Below are 17,809 nucleotides of genomic sequence, written 5' to 3' on the forward strand. Positions count from 1 at the left end.
ACGCATTCGCCAGCACAGAATGTTTCGTTGTTGCGACTGATCAACCATCTTGTGTCGGTTCTCATCGCGGATTAGAAACAAACGTGACGTCTGTGAAAATCGTGGCAAATAATTCTTTGCATCGTGTGGTTTCACACGGAGACGAATCTTGATAGACCACGTCTGCCTGTAGAAAATAATGCTGTTTGGCTTGCTGTTGTAGAGGAGATCGACGTTTGGGGAAAACCCGATATGACGAACTGTGCGTAATGGTGACAAGCTCTGCACTGATCGTCAGTATGGTAAAGTTTTGAAGAACATAGTAATATTGACGACATAGGTAAGATTCTTTTGGCTTTCGATTTTTTTTTTAATGATTGTTACAACATCATTCCACGAGGAAGTAGAATTTAAGTGAATGTTAAAATGTCGCCATAGCCATCAGTGAGAAGAAATATAAGAAGAAACTCAAGAAAGTATAAATTTACTTACAGGAAAATAGACAAGAGGCTGAACTACGATGGTCACTAAGTTTTGGCTTTGAAATTTTGTTGGTTTTTTTTAATGACATTATGCCCCATGAAAGTTTGTGTATTATAGTGAAGCATGCCTTTTTGTGTTACGCGCTGTTCGAACAAAATGCTGATATTTAGGTCCGTTTATAGTGGGTGTCGTCTAGAAAATAATTATCTGCATTATATATGTGTGTATATATAATTATAATGGGGGCTGTAGATACTTTCTATAAACCAGATGTTAACTATTGTGAGAGCGAATCAATGACTCAGCAAAATAGCAGCAAGACATATAAGGGGGGGTTGTGGGATGAGCTCGCGTTAGAGAGCTATATAATCCTTTCTAGCATCTTTTTAGGTGGCTGGATTCGACGAAGCTGCTATCAGGACGGAAATCAGTTTGCTGTTGAGGAATTTACAAGCTGTTGATAACTGCTTGTTATGCGTCAATGACCTTTCTCTTTTGCCCAACTCACGGCGAAATTAATTTTCTCAAACGTGATAGACAAGTGATATGTGTTCTACAGAGACGATTTGTCCTGCTAGACACACCCGGTTATACTTTGTGACTCCTGGATTTCGTTATTTCTTAGCAGGACCTTCACCTGAGGATATAAGTTATATGTATATAAACGTCAGGGTATATGGATATAAATTAACTTTCTTTCATTTCCCGTGCCTTTCGTTCCTTTAAAAAAAAAAAATGGAGGAGGAACGCAGTCCTTGAGGCAGTGGAGGAAAGCTCTGAACGACGTCGATAACAACGTTAAATACGTAGTAACTATATGTCGTGTCGCTAAGAATGCAGGGCGGTGCTGCGCAAATATGACAGAAGAAATGTGCCCTACCCACAGCTACGTGTATCGTGAAATCTTTTCTGTCGGAGAACAGATTTGTTATGGATGTGACTTGCCAAAACTGACCGGCACGTTGTGGCTAGGCGCTTATCAAAATCCGCTCTGAATAAAAGTAATTTGAGCAGACAATCAAGAAAGAAAAATAATCGACGAAGAAAAGATTCGCGGTCGAAAGAAAAGGTCGTTTGGGGACACCAAACTTAGAGACGGGCTAGCTGCGTTTTCTCAGAAATGTAAGTTCGGCGCTGGTATATCATCTGCTTATGTGCTTACATATGTTGGAATGTTCTCGAACATCGTTATAATCTTTATAATTATTTTACCGGAATTATTATCTATTAAAACAGATTGTTTTATAATCTGAACAGCTCATATCCCTTTAATTCTACGAAAACAGGAAAACGTGGAGTGCGTGTTCTAGCGAGGTTATGCATGCATGCTTTAGACTGCGTTTTGTTAGTCCCGTATGTTTTTCAAGTCTACATTCAAATATAATTATATATCTTTTAGAGATAGTCATCACTGACGATACCGAAAGATTCGTTAGTAACTCTTTCCGTGCCTTTAATAATTTAATTTGTATTTCACGAACTTCTTCATTTTCTCACAACCCCGCCCCCTTCTTTACTCTCTCACTCACACTCTTGGCCGTGTGTGTGTGTGTTTGTTGGTTGGTTCGTATTTGTATAGGTTCTAACGAAAACACTCGGCCTAAGAGCTACCTAAAGTAAATGTTGCGGACGAAGAATTTTTTCACTTTAAGAGCATTCTCTTCGTGACGGTGTATTTCAAAAGAAAAATAACAGCTTTTCAGTTGTCTAATAGCAGCTTTATCAGCAATATTTCGTCCTGGTCGAATTTATGAATATTTTTAATAATAGTAATTAGAAGAAAAAAAGTCGATATTTATAAAGCGCAATATTTCAACTAAGGGCTCAAGATCACAAAATAGTAAAAAAGATGCAGAGCAAGATAAAAAATAGGAACAAATTGTAGAACAAGCAAAAAAAGTAACAAAGTTGCAGAACAAAATCACAGAATAGTAACAAAGATGTAGAAGAAAGAACAATGCGAGGATTTGCTTCATTCCGGCAATAAAAGATGATCACTGTAGATTTAACAGTAACGACTCTAAAGAATAAGGTTAGTGACATCAGCAGAATACTGGAAAGATAGTGAGTATTTTTAACAGCTTTCTTTTATAGGCGAAATGTCGATGTTAAATAGAAAACATAACATGTATTCGTTAAAATGGCTATTTGTTCATTCTTATTTCTGATTATTGCAAACAGTAAATAGGTTTCTGACTGTCAATTACAACTTGATCGATGTTATACTTTGTATCTGTTCTCGCCCCCACACCTTCCTCTACACACATACACACTTCATCACTACTTTGTAAGTTGGTTGAATTTATCTTGCCCCTACATCCACGAACTATATCCCCCGTCCATGCTCCATCTACATCTACCCCTAGTCGTGTGGGCTCGCACGCTTTTGCAAATACCAAGGCGATTGGTCGATTGTCCTGACGTGGAGACGTTGCTAGGCAAACATTGCCGGCCATTGTTTGTCGGTGGATGATTGGCTCGGCCATGTTTGCATTTTGTCAGATAGCGGGCAAGTCTCCCGTCTGCGTATAGTTGCCGCAAGCCGCTACCGCTGTTCAGTCTACACGAAGCTTGGTGTGGTGTGAACTGTAAGAGATGTGACTGGCTGAAAGTCTTTGTGGCATTTCATGAACCACTGAGCTGGAACGGAGTGTTGTGACCTAAAGACAGTACTAACCCTTACAGAGACATTATTAGATATCAGTCTTCGAGGTATATCTGTACGAAAACACAGAACTGGAACAAAGTCAATTACGTACTTTTTTCACGTATGTGAAATAGGATCTAAAGCATATAATTAATATGTGATGTGGGGAGAACTTTAAGTTTTTTTTTAAAGTTTTTCTGTTTTAAATCCGTACTTTAATGAATAATGATTATAATATAAACAGCACAATAGGGTAATAGCTGATTACCTCAATTATACGGTAATTAGCTGTATTTTATATGAAGTTTTTCCTTTCTCCAACCTTATTTCTAAAATATTTTACACCAGCTGTTCGGTATGTTCTAGCTTTTACATAGCCTCGCTTTGGTTTGACTTCACATCGGCCTTGTCACGTGTTCGTATTTTACGTCATCTTTGCTCTATTTGATCAAAAAGGTATCCTCTTTGGTTTGATGTTGTTCTCGTCTTCTTGTTTGTTCTCATTCTACTTCTTTCTTGCCGTTTATGGATTACTTTGGAGTTTCGTGAACTGTGGTATTGGTAGGTGCTGATGTAAGACTTCCTGCAGTCAGGTCATAGACAACTGCGTTGGCTGAAATTTGGTATCGTGCAATCTACGGATGAAAATACACGAAGCACACGTATGGAGAACGTACAAGTATGGATCATATTGCTACAGTTTTCTTAAGTTTTGTGAGGAACAGCATCGTGTTTGTTGGTGATGTTGTTTGGTATATCTGCACAATACGGAAAGAACTTTGTAGATGGAAGCATTCCTTTTGGATAAAAGGGGGAGAGGTTGCAGCGGAGGTGTGATAAGATTTATCCCAGATGGCAATGAGAGACATTTCTGTATGGAGGCATAACAACAATGCCACAACATATTCATATCCGCTGCTCCAAATCGACTTTCATGTCTTCGGTGATGCGTGCAAATAGACTTTTAAGTTGTTTTTCCCCTTGTCTCTTATACATGATTGACATTTGATTACCAAAATGTTTTTGTTTATCATGTACAACCTATTTCTGTCTTTCTTGACAGTTTTTGTAAAAGACAGTAATACTATTCGCCTGTTCAAGCTCTCGCAGCTTAATGCTAACTGAACATTTTGACGTTTTTCTTTCGTTCAGCTGATTAAGCAGACGTGTCCGAGAGAGAAGGAGAAAAAGGGAGAAGAGCTGGAAGCGAGCACAGGCGTGTTCCTGATAGTTGACTCGTCTGTTTTCTTGCTGGAAAAATGCGAGTGAGGGCTGTACGACCAGAAGGGACTCCTGTCTACTGTTGGATTAACAAAGAACTGATGAAGCTACTGTACACCGTCACCACGTAGAACGATAAAAGTGCTTGTTGTGCCGATGACATTGATCGCCCTCACCTGGAGATAGCGCGTGATTCTTCATGATCTCAGTAAGGAACGTGATCAAAGAAGTGATCATCACAGGATTATGCTTCCTGTAATGGCTGATGGTGTTAACAATTTTTGAAGCAGCCCGAAGAGAGTGATTGCTGCTTTTCCGGCTAGTGGATTTGTCCTCGGTTTCCAGTGGAGTCAATAATTGGTTTCCTATGGATGTTGTTTCTCATTTTTCTAACAGAGATCCTTCATTTCTTATGATTTTGTTTCAGTCCTGGTTAAAACAGACAAAAAGCCTTTCATGTTTTATTTCAGTTGCTGGGCATTTGAGGAAATTAATACACGCATTTGCTCTGCTATTTTTCGGAAAGTAACAATATTTTTTCTTAATGCATGGAGCTGTTACGAACAGATATATTGCTTTCTGTTGTCGATTCGTATCATGTTATTTTTAATCGTTCATCTGGAATGTCATCTTCAGACACCGCCAGTTTAGTGTCATGCCAGTCCCGCTGCCTGTACAAGAGGTCTCAGTGGAAGTTTGTATATTGACGTTTCCGTGGAAACGTGACTTGAAATGTTAAAAAAAAAAAAAAAAAAAAAAGAAAACAGTCTTAAAAACCAAACTGTATGGATAAGCGAATCGGCCTACTAGCCGGTCTGGAAATTTAGTCTAATTTCCTGTGTTTAAGCGATGACGCTCTTTCAGAACTTACCAGCGGGGCTGAAGAAATAAGACGGTTGAACTATCTGAACATGACGTAAATCATATCTTGTATGAAAAAGTGTTACAAAGTGCACGTTAAAGATGTGTATATAAATCTTGTCCCGTAAACGATTTCACACACTATTGTTCCAAAGGCATGTTGTGCGGTACTTCTTCCAGCTTCTTGGAAAATTTATTAAGGGAGGCGTCAATTTGTTTCGGCTACTGATAGCATTATAAATGTTTTAATATTCTAATTGTATTAACAAATTTCTTCTACTTGTCTTAACGTTTGGAAATGGAGGCGCATGTGTCTTCTAGTTAGTGCGAATGTCAGAATTGAAGAACTTCTTTTTAGTCGCCATCATATCATGTAAATAAATAGATGTAGATTTCTAATAGCATGACGACGCGATTCGTCAGTGCAAATCACAGAGCAGTTAGTTACATAATTTGCATGCAAAAAAAGGTATAAACTCTTGATGGCCTTTCATAGAAACCGGGTTTTTCCAGTTTTAATCAGAGTTGAGTAGTTTAAGTGTTTCCATTAGATTATCAGTGTTCCCATATTTGGAAGCTTGTTCTTTTTTTCCTTATGTCTTTCTTGTTTCCAATCTCTTTATAACTACAGACATTGTCAGTAACTTTGAAATCTCTTGGTTAGAGACAATCGCTAGGCAGATAATCGGTTCACTGTTCTTCGTGTTTTGGCATGACTTTACAGGCGCAACGTGACACAAATGCTCACTGTCATCGTCCAAACCCTCGCATTCTAGTTCTGTGAATTGTGCCTCGCAATTTCGGATCCAAGTGCAGTTGAGCGAATGTAAGAATATCGGCAATACTGAGGATAACGTTGTGAGCAGACACTTAAGTTGCCAATGTGGCAACTTATTGTTCAGTGTGGCAGTCTTTGCTGAAAAAACTTACTGTCTGTTTATATGTGAAAAATCCACCTCGCAGCTGTTTTATACGCCATTATAAGTAAACGATCATTTTATACAACGCGAATTTATGAGCTAATTTAATTCAGAACGTCAATATTTATGTTTTAAACCCATCTTGCTAGTTGTCTTGATTTCCGTGTTATATCTGTACAGTTATACAGTGATTTGTGGTGGCGTTTGTTTTTGTTTTGTTTTGTTTGTTTGGTTGGTTTTTTGGTTTTCATTTTTGTTTTGTTTTTTGTTTTTTTTTTTCCCTGTAATGAAAACCTCTGGAATTTTAGTATGGATCTTAAAACCTTCGGCGACCGTGCCTTAGGTCTGGAAATCTTGATTTTTATGGATGGGAGACACCGAATAAATGTTAAAGAAGCGTATGCTGATATACTCCGTTCAGCATGTCATTACATAACCACTTCCTGATGCTTCAATAACTGTTGCTTTCTTTTACAAGCACTATGCCAGTTATTCTGAAAGCAGTCATTTTTCAAATAAGGGGACCACTTTAGACCAGTCCTTGGAAGGAAACTAATAATTTCTTCAGTGAACTTCCTAGCTTTTTGTGTGTTTTTGTTCATTGTATTTTTTTTATACGTACGCCATGACTCAAAATAGAAGAACGAGCTCTGATAGTTATAAAATGACGAATATCCAGTTGTAAAATCTTTCGGTGCGAGAACGTTATAAAAATTTTACTTGAAGATATATTAACGATATTAACGCCCTTGGACTCAGAATTGGTAGTATTACCTCCCGCTCAGCTTCATAATATAAAGAACTTGGTCATTCCGCTTCCTTGGTCTGAACTTTCATTTTGACATGGTAGCATTAAAAGTAAGTTACCATATTGATGGACTGAAACTCATGTTTTCTTATAAAGTAATCAAAACCTTAATAAGATTTACTTATGACTTTCTCATTTTAAAAGCGTCCAACAATGAGAAAAGTGAAAATTGACGTTAAACCTCTGAGGGGTGGGAGGCTAACTTTCGGCTCATAGTAAGCCATCAGCAAGTTTATTTGCGTGTCCTCATTAAAATGCGTGTTTGTGGTTGCATTTTATCCATTAGTTAGACAATGGTGAAAAAAGGTGCATCTGTATATTTGCATGAGACCGTGAACGCTATCTTGAAATAACGTGTAGTGGTGTGTTCTCCTGTCGTGGTGTTTAGCCCTTCAAGTTTAGATATGCTTTAGGCATCTTGATAAAAATGGCCGTACTACACCCGAGTTTTGTCATTTCTATCTAAATATGACTTTCAAAGTCAAAGTGATTACTATTTTTTTAAGTTCTTTCAGATTTTATTTAATATTACCGATGTTTTTACTGCTGTTCCCGTTACATGGCAGACTTGGGATGAAACAGCATAGGGAGTATTATCTCACTGACATAGTTGAAGTACTGGCAGACAGAAAAGAGTTTGTTAGATGTGTATTTGCACGTGTTTGTTTGTGTGTGTGAAGAGAGAGAGAGCACTGTGCAGTCGTCGAGCAGTTGAGTGAAAGAGAGCATATGAACACCATAAAGTCGTCGAGTTGTTACTTCACTTAGCGCTACTGCTTTTTTTTTTTCGGCAATTCATGCATTCTTAGTGATATACTTAATTCTGACATACTGCCTTTCAGGGCTTGCGGGGATTGCAAAGTTGGCTTCCGGAAAGATGCACAGTGAACCGGTGTCAACTATTGAGACTTAAATTTTCAGAACTACTTTTGTGTGCGGCAACGCTTCCCACGGAAGTCTTTTTGAGAGAAGGTTGTAGAGATGCAGCCAGAAGAGGAAGAAGACGATGTGGCTGAGCTTGCCGCCATCAACGACAGGGAGCGAGATATGGTAGAGGGCGAAAAGGAAAGGACGGGGGAGGCCATGATTCGGACTATACAGAGGCATCTGTACCCCCACCTGGAAAGACCCCGGCCTTACCCACCCTATGGCATCGAACGAAGGCCTGGCGGTAAGGCTCAGTGGATTTCGTGGAGCTCTTCTTTGTGAGAGTATTATCATTTGGATTGCATACTTTATTGGTGTGACCTGGCCCCACACGTGTGTAGTGAGAGAATGGTAGAGATGTATGGTAGCCACACTCGCACCTATGATTTAGTTCGCGTGCACACAAGCAAAGGAGAGAGAGAGATGGAGTATAAATGTGTAAATGTATGTGTGTGCCCGAGGCTGCGTGCTGTAGCTACCACAAATGATTTATTCGTTTTCATACCAGAGAGGTACGATATGGAACCTGAAGATTGGGAGGAATTACATTACTACTACAATCGGCGTCCTCCCATGCCGCCTGCCCCGATCCCAAGAGCGGTTCCTGACCCCGTCGCCATGGAGGAACAGGTGCCTGCAGTCAGTCCCAAGCGGAAGGTCGACGACGACGCAGACAGTGAGTACACTTATTGTCTACCATCTCCACCAAGACCCCTGACGACAAAATCACTCCATCGCTTGGCTGTTTCTAATGATTATCCACAATAAATATGTTGCTGAAACAGTGGATGTTTGTGGAATGTGTAATTCAAACTTTGGGTTTTGTACAAGTTGTGTAGCTTTATGTGTAGCGACCAGAGCTGTTGTGTGACATTAAGTTTGTGCTCTCTATTTAGTTGCTATGGACACCGGAGAACAGCCGTCGAGTAAGGAGCCAAAGCGAGAGGATGACGGCATCCTTCAGGAAATCCTCCTGTTGTTGAAAAAGTACTTCTTCAAGGATCTCCCTGGCACTATGAGTGAAGACCTGGTCAAGATATCAAGGTTAATGGGATATTTCTTCACTGGGCAAAAGTTGCATGTGATAAGTGTTCACAATCAGAATTGGAGACATCTAGTGATGAAAAATCAAGAAATATTCATTGTAAAATTAGAGGTTAACACTGGAGAAGAAATGGTGTGATGAGACATAAGGGAAGTACGAGGAAGATGAAAACCTAGGAAGAGAAGAGACTTTCATATTCGATTGTGGTGATATTCTGGGAGTAGTTTGTGCTTCACTCTACATCGTTTCTGTGACAAGACTAACATCATGGGTGGCGCAGCCTTATCGAATGCACACCCATTTCTATACAAAAGTGTTTGCAGGAACAAGTCATGCTCGTGACGTATTTACGCGTTACGCATGTCGGCAGATGTATTCGTTTTGTAGATAAACTTGAAAAGCTAGATGTAAAGAAACACAAATCCCTAAAAACAAATTTGAATCTTGGATTGTGGATTTCTTTCTTAATACTGTAAGCAATTGTTGCGTCTTCTACGTTTCTGACAGCTGACGCTGAGATTGAACCTTTCTTTAACAGGGAAAAGAAGCAAGACATCCTGCAGGAAATGCTACAACGAGAGGACGAGCTGAAAAAGTTTAGCCGCAGCCGACGCCGCTTGTATTACAATAACACTTACAGACCGCGGGACATGAAGGACAGCGACGAGGACTCCGAGACAGACAGTGGTGTGCCCTTTGGCCGCCTGCATGAGCAGCAGGCCAAGTTTGCGGTGTCAGACGAAGTCAGGTTGCGGCGAGTGTTAATCCTGGGTAGTGCCACCTGCGCCAAGTTGGGAAATACGGAGGCGGTCGACGAGTCGGAATTGTCTGTGGTGCAGGAAATGGTCCAGGCGGACAGGGGACAACAGGTGGGCATCGAAGGGATGTGTTCGTGTTCTCGCGCTTTTTGATTTTTAGATTTATAGAGGGGCTTGCTAGACTATATGAGAATGATGTTGTAGCACATATTCATAGTTTTGATGTTTCAGTTTTAGTCGAAACCTTTTCCTCAGATTTTCCTCGGCACTTATTTCCGTCACATGATATTTATATTGGTTCTGAGGTCAAAGTATCACACTGTTATGCGTTGTCAAATAGTAAAATGAATTTTTGAAAATAATATTTCATGCTTACGCTCTTGTCCGTTCAAAGAAGGCGCAAAATTTTGTTGAAAGTTACAAAAAAGCAAAGACTTGCGAGATATTGTAAATATATATGATTGTATGATTCTCTGTGTGTGTGCTTGTGTGAGAGAAAGAGACTTTGACATTGTTTATTGGATCAGTTTTCGACATCAGGACAAGTTGGGTGGGGATTGATTACCAAACTATTTGTGATAAAGAGCGCTTGTATATTCATCACTTAACGGACTGGTACAAGTTGATAATAATGAATTAAAAACACATCTTAACACTTAGGATATGCTACTCCTTGATGTAGGCATACAACTCTAAACCATTTTTCATTAAAAAGATTATTACTAAATTTACATTAGACGCCCAGTTGTGTTGGCCGTTCTCAGTATGTAGACAGCATCTCGTATACCTGCCTGGTTAGTCTGTTCCCAGGTAATCGGACTAGTCTCAGCCAGTATAGGTATTTTATAGCTATTATAATATGTAAGGGTGAGGGTGGGGTGGTCTGCCCGTCTTGCCGTAGACTATCTTCTTCGAAGTATCCTGGGGGACGTTTACGTGTGAAAACGTGAACTTTACTATTTATTTTGCTTCTATCGCTAGATATATCACAAAGTAATGATTGACGAGTTGGTCAGTTCGTAATTATTATAATACTTAGGTCTACACGTCAGGGTGTTCAAAAACTCATTCGTTGCTTGCTGGCAGGTGATCAACATATTGAAGGATTTGTGTGACCGTGGCGCTACCAACAGGCAGAATGGCCTTTTACACGCGCTGGCGCAATGCATACGGTGTGATAAACCAGAAACAAAGAAACTGGCCTATGATGCTGTGCAAGTGAGTTAGAATACACCCTATGAATCTTCTTTTATATAAGGCTTATATGTTAATATCGACACTGAGTTTGAATCATATCGAGGCATCACTGTTCTAGTTTAGAAGAACTCAGTGGAGCATAATATTATCCCAAATCAGGATGAATACTCTCATTCTATTCTCGAGATGCATGCTTACAAACCTCACCATGCACAGATGGCCATAACAAACGCTAGAATTGTTTGTGGATACGTTTAGATTGTGAGGGCATTTGGAGAGCTAGAACAATCTGTTAATTAGGCGCATATATATATGTGTGTGTCTCTCTCTCTTTTCGCACGGTGATGCTTGTAGGCGAGTATCTCGAAAACGAAAGATTTGGAGAAGCAATACCTTGCATTAAAACTTTACAGTCGTTAGAAAAGAATCTGCGCCCCACTAGTTTTTTAACCCATCATGAAAGCTTCCACATCATTTCAACCAATACATTCACAAAGCTTGCTATTGTCTCGTCAGTGCCAGTGCCATTATCTGTGCAATTCTTTTTTCAATTATACCTATTGATGAGACCGTTTTTGGATTCCCAACAGAATATTTGCCGCATACCCACTCATCTTTTCAAGCTGGTTGACACCATCGAAGCCCTGGGAAAGAAAAGGGACCCCCCGAGCACGGGGTGGGGGCGAGGCTTGCGGCGAGTCGTGAGCGACTGGTATAACAAGCGCGCCGACAACCCCATGCAACTAGCCATGCAGGTGACCAAGTACGGCAGTCGTCATGAGTGGACTCACCGCGACCTCTTCCGTTTGTCGCACATCAAGCCAAGGAACGACGAGGTGGGATTCATCATCCGCTACCTGTTGAAGGGTCTGAAGGAGGCGGAGACCTCATACCTGGAGGACGGCTACTTGAGTCGCCATCAACTGGAGAAGGTACGTTGTTGTAGCTTTTGTGTGGCGCGTGGAACAAGTTTCGTTACCCTGGCATATAAACTGGCCTCCATTCTTTGCTGGCTGGATGTCTGGTTATGAATAGGCTGAACAGACGATCTGTGTGAATGTAAATCCGTAATTTATGAGTAGTGCTGTTATAAATTAAAATGGCATTCTTTCTTAAACGCTTTCTCTATATTTCTCTATCACATGTTCTCAAAGACAATGTCGAATCCAGTAGTGCTGAGAAGATTTCTAGTAAACACGCCTGTCCTCTTCAGGTGCACAAGTATCTTGTGGCGGTGGAGGAGGCCAAAAAGTGCGAAGACGAAAAGACGACAATAAAACTCATCCAAGAACACCGCCTGGTGCGTGAACACCTACGCACTGAAATGTTGAACAGTCCTGAGGTGTGGCGGGTCATGCTTCCCGACATGCCCCTCACGGCGATGCTGCGTAACCTGGCCAAGATGACCACCTTGGGGTAAGTGATTACAGGCCAGAATGACCACCTTGAAGTAAGTGCCTACCAGGTCAAAATGATCACTTCGCAGTTCGTATTTTTCCTAGTCAACATGACCACTGTGAAGAAATTTTTGTTACTAACCCTACAATTTCTTGACTTCTTCCCTTTATCTCCCTCTGTTCCTTAACACACGTCTACCCTTTCCCCGATTCCTCTGGCTTTTACTTCATCTTTTTCACTGTCTACACTTTTGTGAACCAGCAACCCTCCCCAACTCTCCTTCTCCCTCTACCCTCCCTATTCTCCCTTGCTTTCTTCGTTCACTGCCTTTCTAGCTTTACTAATTGACGTGTGTCGTGAGCGAATGTATGAGAATTCAAACAATCGCACATTGCTTCTACTCGTTCGTTCATTATATGAAAGAGTGTCTTCTACTATAAGAAGAATATAAATATTGTATAATAATTTTAAATTTATGTATTACAGTACTTAAAAATGATGAACTGAACAAAACTCACCGGGCTCCAGTCAGGCGGACAGTGCCACATCACTGTTTGGGTTTATTGATTGATTGATTTTAGCTGGATGGTTATCGGTGGAATCAATACCGGTGCAATGAGCCGTCCCTGTATATCTATATATGTTCCTTAGATAGCCATGTCCATTTGTCTCGTTGTCGTCGCTTATGAAAGCTGGCAGCGATGCCAATTGCTTTCTTGCGGACATACAGACATTTTGCATCTTCGTCGATCACATTTCGGTCATGTTTGCTTTTCTCCGTGTATTTTCTTTTCGTTTACGATTTATTTGTAGACAAACTGATATCACAAAAGGATCATTGTAGTTTAGGTAAATGCTGTCATTTAAGTATTTACTTGTGTTTCGTTTAGTTTTGCTATTGTGGCTTTGTGGTGAAACAGAATGAGTTCCGTTCAACGTGTATCATAAAATTCTCTTTGTTCTGTGCTTCGTACTCATTCCATCTTCTAAGGTTATAATGTGCTCCATTCTTGAAATAGGCTTTAACAACTTGTTTTGCTCGCATCAGGTTATTTGATGACAACAGCCTTGTGAATATAGTGAGGGAGAAACTTCTGAACGCCGAGGCCTTGAAAAAGGCGAAGGTCCACCCTCTCAGAATTCTCATTGCCCAGCGAACATACGCAAAAGGCGAAGGATTCAAGGGGCATCTCAGGTGGCAGGTTAGATTTCCTCTGGTCTTTTTCTTTATCTATCATCAACCTTCTCTGTCAGTTTCTATCCCCTTCTTCATCTGCTTTGTGATTGTCATGCGCAAATGTATGAACAACAATCAAGGCAAGAAGTTCTACGTAACAATAATATGTTGTATCAGCTTTGCATGTGTTTTCACAAATTTCAAAATAAAATATTAAAAAAAGCAAAGTTCGTAAACTTGTGTGCATGTGGAGTTTTTTACCAGTGAGACTGGTTTAGTGCACTTCAAACGCACAGCTCCACTTAGATCATTCAGATGGGTGGCGAGACTGAGGGATAATATATATGTTTTTTGACGACTTGGAGCTGGGAAGAAAAATAGATAAAAAGTTGCTGATGTCAGCACTAAATATACTAACCTGTACTCCCCTGTTTGCTTACAGCCCAATACCGAGATCGTGACGATACTCGACCAAGCCTTCTATAAAAGTTTTACAGCAGTGGAGCCTACTGGCAAGAGGTTCTTCATCGCGCTCGACATCTCCGGCTCCATGGGTTTTACTGTGATGGAGTCGCAAATCACCTGCAAGGAAGCTGCCACGTGCCTTGCGATGGTGATGGTCAAGGTCAGTGCCTCACTTTTATCGCTAATGAACCAAACATTTACGACTCCTTCCGTGAGATAACACTTTTGTTGTTGCCACAAGATTGTTTGGCTGAAATTAGTGTATTTTAACGCTTATATTCCTTGTCAATCTTCAATATGAGGTTCTTCGTAATCCCTTTGATAAATGCGCATCAGTATTCATTTAGCTCAACTCTATGCTTTTTACGAACCACCACTTAACTAAACTAGCAGATTGAATGAAGCATGTGGCCGTTATTGTATCGCTGCATAAGATAACTAGAAATAGGCTGCTATTGAAAATTTCTAAAAGTCTCTACAGCCGTAATGACTATTTCACCTTTGCTGTCAATTGGAGACATACATTTACACCAATGTAAACACATAAGCTGTGAGTATAAAATACACTATCTGTTGCTGTTGGGTTTATATATATATTTTTTTAAAGATTTGAAGTAAGGTTGTCCACATAAGTTACTTAAGTAGACAGGCGCTGTTTCTACAAGCGAATAGTCAGACACACGCATTCTAGGATCAAATACAAAACCACACTTGTAATCTTTACAGACATGTAACGTGCGTTTCTCCGTTTCTCTGCTGCAGACGGAAGAGCACTGCGAGCTGGTGGGGTTTCACAGCAAGCTCATCCCGCTGCCACAGTTCATGGAAGAAGGCAAGACGCTGAACAAGCTGATGGAAGAGACTTACAACCTGGGCTTCGGCAGCACGGACTGCTCCAAGCCCATGTCGCACGCACGCAAGAAGAAAAAGGACGTGGATGTGTTTGTGGTGCTGACGGACAGCGAGACCAACTACCATCGGATACCACCGTGGCGCGCGCTGCAAAAATACCGTGAGGCCATGAACAAGCCCACAGCCAAGCTCATCGTGGTGGGCATGACGGCCAACAACATCAGCATCGCGCGTCCCGACGACGTGCACATGCTGGACATTGTAGGCTTCGATCCCGACATGATGGAGGTCATCAGGGAGTTCGTGACAGGGGGTCTTGAGTAGAAGCGCGTTCCTTGCTATGTTTACAGTTGTCAGGAGAGCGAAAGTGCCAGTACTTTGCTTATATCCTGTCTTGCTGCTTATCCTATCCTACACTATCAAACTCCGAATTGTAAGAAATATTTAACTTTCGTTTGTCATTTACGTGTTTCTGACAATTGATTAGTTCTTCCTTTAGTAATAACACCCTTTTTCTATACTGTGCTCGAGGCGCGCTCTGTGTTCTGTGGCTTCTTTCTTCTTCACCACGCGCGCGCTGAAGGAGTTCTGGTCGATCTCTCCAGTTGACTTACTGTCATAGAGGAAATTCACCCCATACTTGGCTGAGCTGTCAACAGTAGCAATCAATGAAATGACACTGTTTACTACCTGTGTATGTGTGCACACGTATTTATGTGTGTGCGTATTGTTATGCATAATGAGACTTATGAGTTGCTTTCATTTTATTGCCATTCAGCCTGGTTGCTCTAACGTGCTTTGCAGGAATGCATACTAAATGGAAAAAAGTAGATATTTAGATGTGAAGTGATACCCTAGTACCTATTTGTCAATGTCTTAAATATTAATACACTTAAAATTAACTTTGTGTGAAGAGTGTGAAACGTCCACTTTCAGCGGATAGATGAGTGGGGTTGATTGAGAGTGGGATGAATGAATGAGCGAAGGAGGGAGAAGCAAGAGAGGAAGGAAGAGACACGCGACAAAATTCCAAACGCCTACTAGATTTCGTCTGTTTGAATATTGTTTGAAATAAAACTAAAATCTGTTGGGTTTTTTTTTTTTTTTTTTTGTGGATTTCTATTTTAAAGAGGCTATTCGAAAGAGAAAAAGCAGTTAAAACATGGAGCTAGTTTCGTTTCCATCAAAGAGTGCGGCTCTGTCTGGCCCCCTATACAAAGCTCGAGGTAAAGCCATGATGTAGCAATCACTCAATCAGTACGGACCTGCTTCAGGAGCATCTGTGGTCAACTGCTAGTTTCGTTTTTTAAACTAAAAAGAATGTCTGTCTGATCGTGAGCATGAATTAAGTACGATGGGGAAAAGGATCCGACAACATGCCATGAGGATAGTCGACTATGCTTATCATTAGATAGGAGATTCCTGCAGCTCATCGGCTGAACTGTTATGTCAAATGAAACATAAAAACAAGTCTCTTTCTGTATCGGACACAGTTAAAATAGCAAACGAGAGAGGAATAAATAATGACGATCTGGTGCTTTATTATTAGTCATTTGTGAATCAGATTGATTCTTTTGATTCTCACGTATTGACTACAAAATGAAATCAGCCATTTTCAATGTGTCTGTGATTAGTGTTTACCGTCGTTAGTGTGAGGCTCAAAGGTTTCACACCATTATTCATAGGAAGTGACCCACCTACAAGGATGACCCCCATCTTATCATCTTATCATTTGCCTGTCCCAACTGTATGACGTTGCTCGTGTTTTTAAATGTGTTTATATTGAGAGACTTCCCTTATTTTCGGTTTTTTAAATAGTACATGATTCAGACATCATTAAATTCCTAGTGCTGCTGTTCAAATGTTATCTTATTGAGCTTTATGCAAAGTATAGTAATTAGTCACAGTGCTGACAGCTGAAAAATTGAGCAAACAGGTCACGGGCAGTAAAATTAGCATCACATTCTTTCACTAAAACCAGCTTTGTATCTTTTAGCAGCAGTCCACAGGAAAGAACGAAGAATTTTCTAGAGGTCTACTCATCCATCACGTGTCATTTCCGATCCCACATTCTGGCAGACGAGGTTGTACAGAAATCACAAAAGGATTTTCTTTTTAAATAAATCCTTTTCAATCGATAAAAAGCTTAATTAAGTGCTGTTCAATGATTGGTATCTTCAGTCGCAGAGTACAGGGAAGTATTATTTAATCCTGTTTGATGGTGGTCATGTAGTTTCATAGCAATTTTAATCTGTCATTTCGATCTTAGAATTGAGGTAGAGTGGTTGTGGTACCCGTTTTGCCGCCGGACGTTTCGGAGTCGGACGTTTTGCCGACCGGACGTTTAGCCAACGTATGTTTCGTCGACGGAGGTTTCGTTAACCGGATGTTTCGCAGACAGACTTTTCGACGCATTATGTCAGAGAGAGAGAGATGCTTGCTTACTTCTCAGAATCTTGCACATGAATGAATGTTTGTTTGTTTTTTGGCGCGACTTCTTTCGACTGTGATTTTATTGTCAATTTTATTTCTGCCACTTAAATTACTTAGTCATATAACGAAATAGCATCCTTGTGCATTGCAAATAGCATTTTAAAAAGTTATTACCCAGAGTAATTCATTCAGATCAGAAAGGCAGATACACTGGGGACTATATGTTTAATATATATTCTTTTGTACACTAATTATGAAAGAATGTCTGATGTACGTGGACTTTGACAAAGCTTGTTAAACCTGCCATGGATGTATTGAACGTTTACAATTGTGAATCCAACTTTAAATATTGATTGTACTTTCTATTTGGATGCATCAACATTCATTTTTGTGTATTCTTCATGGTTCCGTGTGTGTTTATATATATATAGAGAGTGAAAGACAAGAAGATCCATTGTTATAAACCTGCTATGAACTGAAATTGTATCATTATATACATGTATATAGCTATGTATGTAGTGTGTGTGAAAGAAAAAACATGTAAGAGCCATGTAGTGTGAAAACAGACATTTTCCCTGCCACAATCTGGCGACGATGGAATTAAAAAAATCAGAGAAAGTGTAAGAACTCTCAATGTC

The 17,809-nt window shown here is 40.2% G+C and overlaps 1 protein-coding gene across 3 annotated transcripts; it reads left to right on the plus strand.

The window, feature by feature from the left end:
- Nucleotides 1–2: 2 nt before the first annotated feature.
- Nucleotides 3–17,795, plus strand: LOC112563636 (60 kDa SS-A/Ro ribonucleoprotein-like). Of its 3 annotated transcripts, XM_025237825.1 has the most exons (12): nt 3–319; nt 4,262–4,538; nt 7,762–8,090; nt 8,355–8,522; nt 8,743–8,890; nt 9,430–9,760; nt 10,736–10,867; nt 11,437–11,778; nt 12,060–12,262; nt 13,293–13,446; nt 13,864–14,046; nt 14,649–17,795. In XM_025237825.1, exons 3-12 carry the CDS (start codon nt 7,901–7,903, stop codon nt 15,060–15,062), a joined length of 2,265 nt encoding a protein of 754 aa, XP_025093610.1. In that variant the 5' UTR covers nt 3–319; nt 4,262–4,538; nt 7,762–7,900; the 3' UTR covers nt 15,063–17,795. The 3 variants fall into 3 exon arrangements, with proteins under 3 accessions (XP_025093610.1, XP_025093609.1, XP_025093611.1); XM_025237824.1 differs by lacking the exon at nt 4,262–4,538; XM_025237826.1 differs by lacking the exons at nt 3–319; nt 4,262–4,538 and adding an exon at nt 6,054–6,175.
- Nucleotides 17,796–17,809: the final 14 nt, after the last annotated feature.

This window comes from Pomacea canaliculata, linkage group LG5 (assembly GCF_003073045.1).
Source record: "Pomacea canaliculata isolate SZHN2017 linkage group LG5, ASM307304v1, whole genome shotgun sequence".
Taxonomy (NCBI): domain Eukaryota; kingdom Metazoa; phylum Mollusca; class Gastropoda; order Architaenioglossa; family Ampullariidae; genus Pomacea; species Pomacea canaliculata.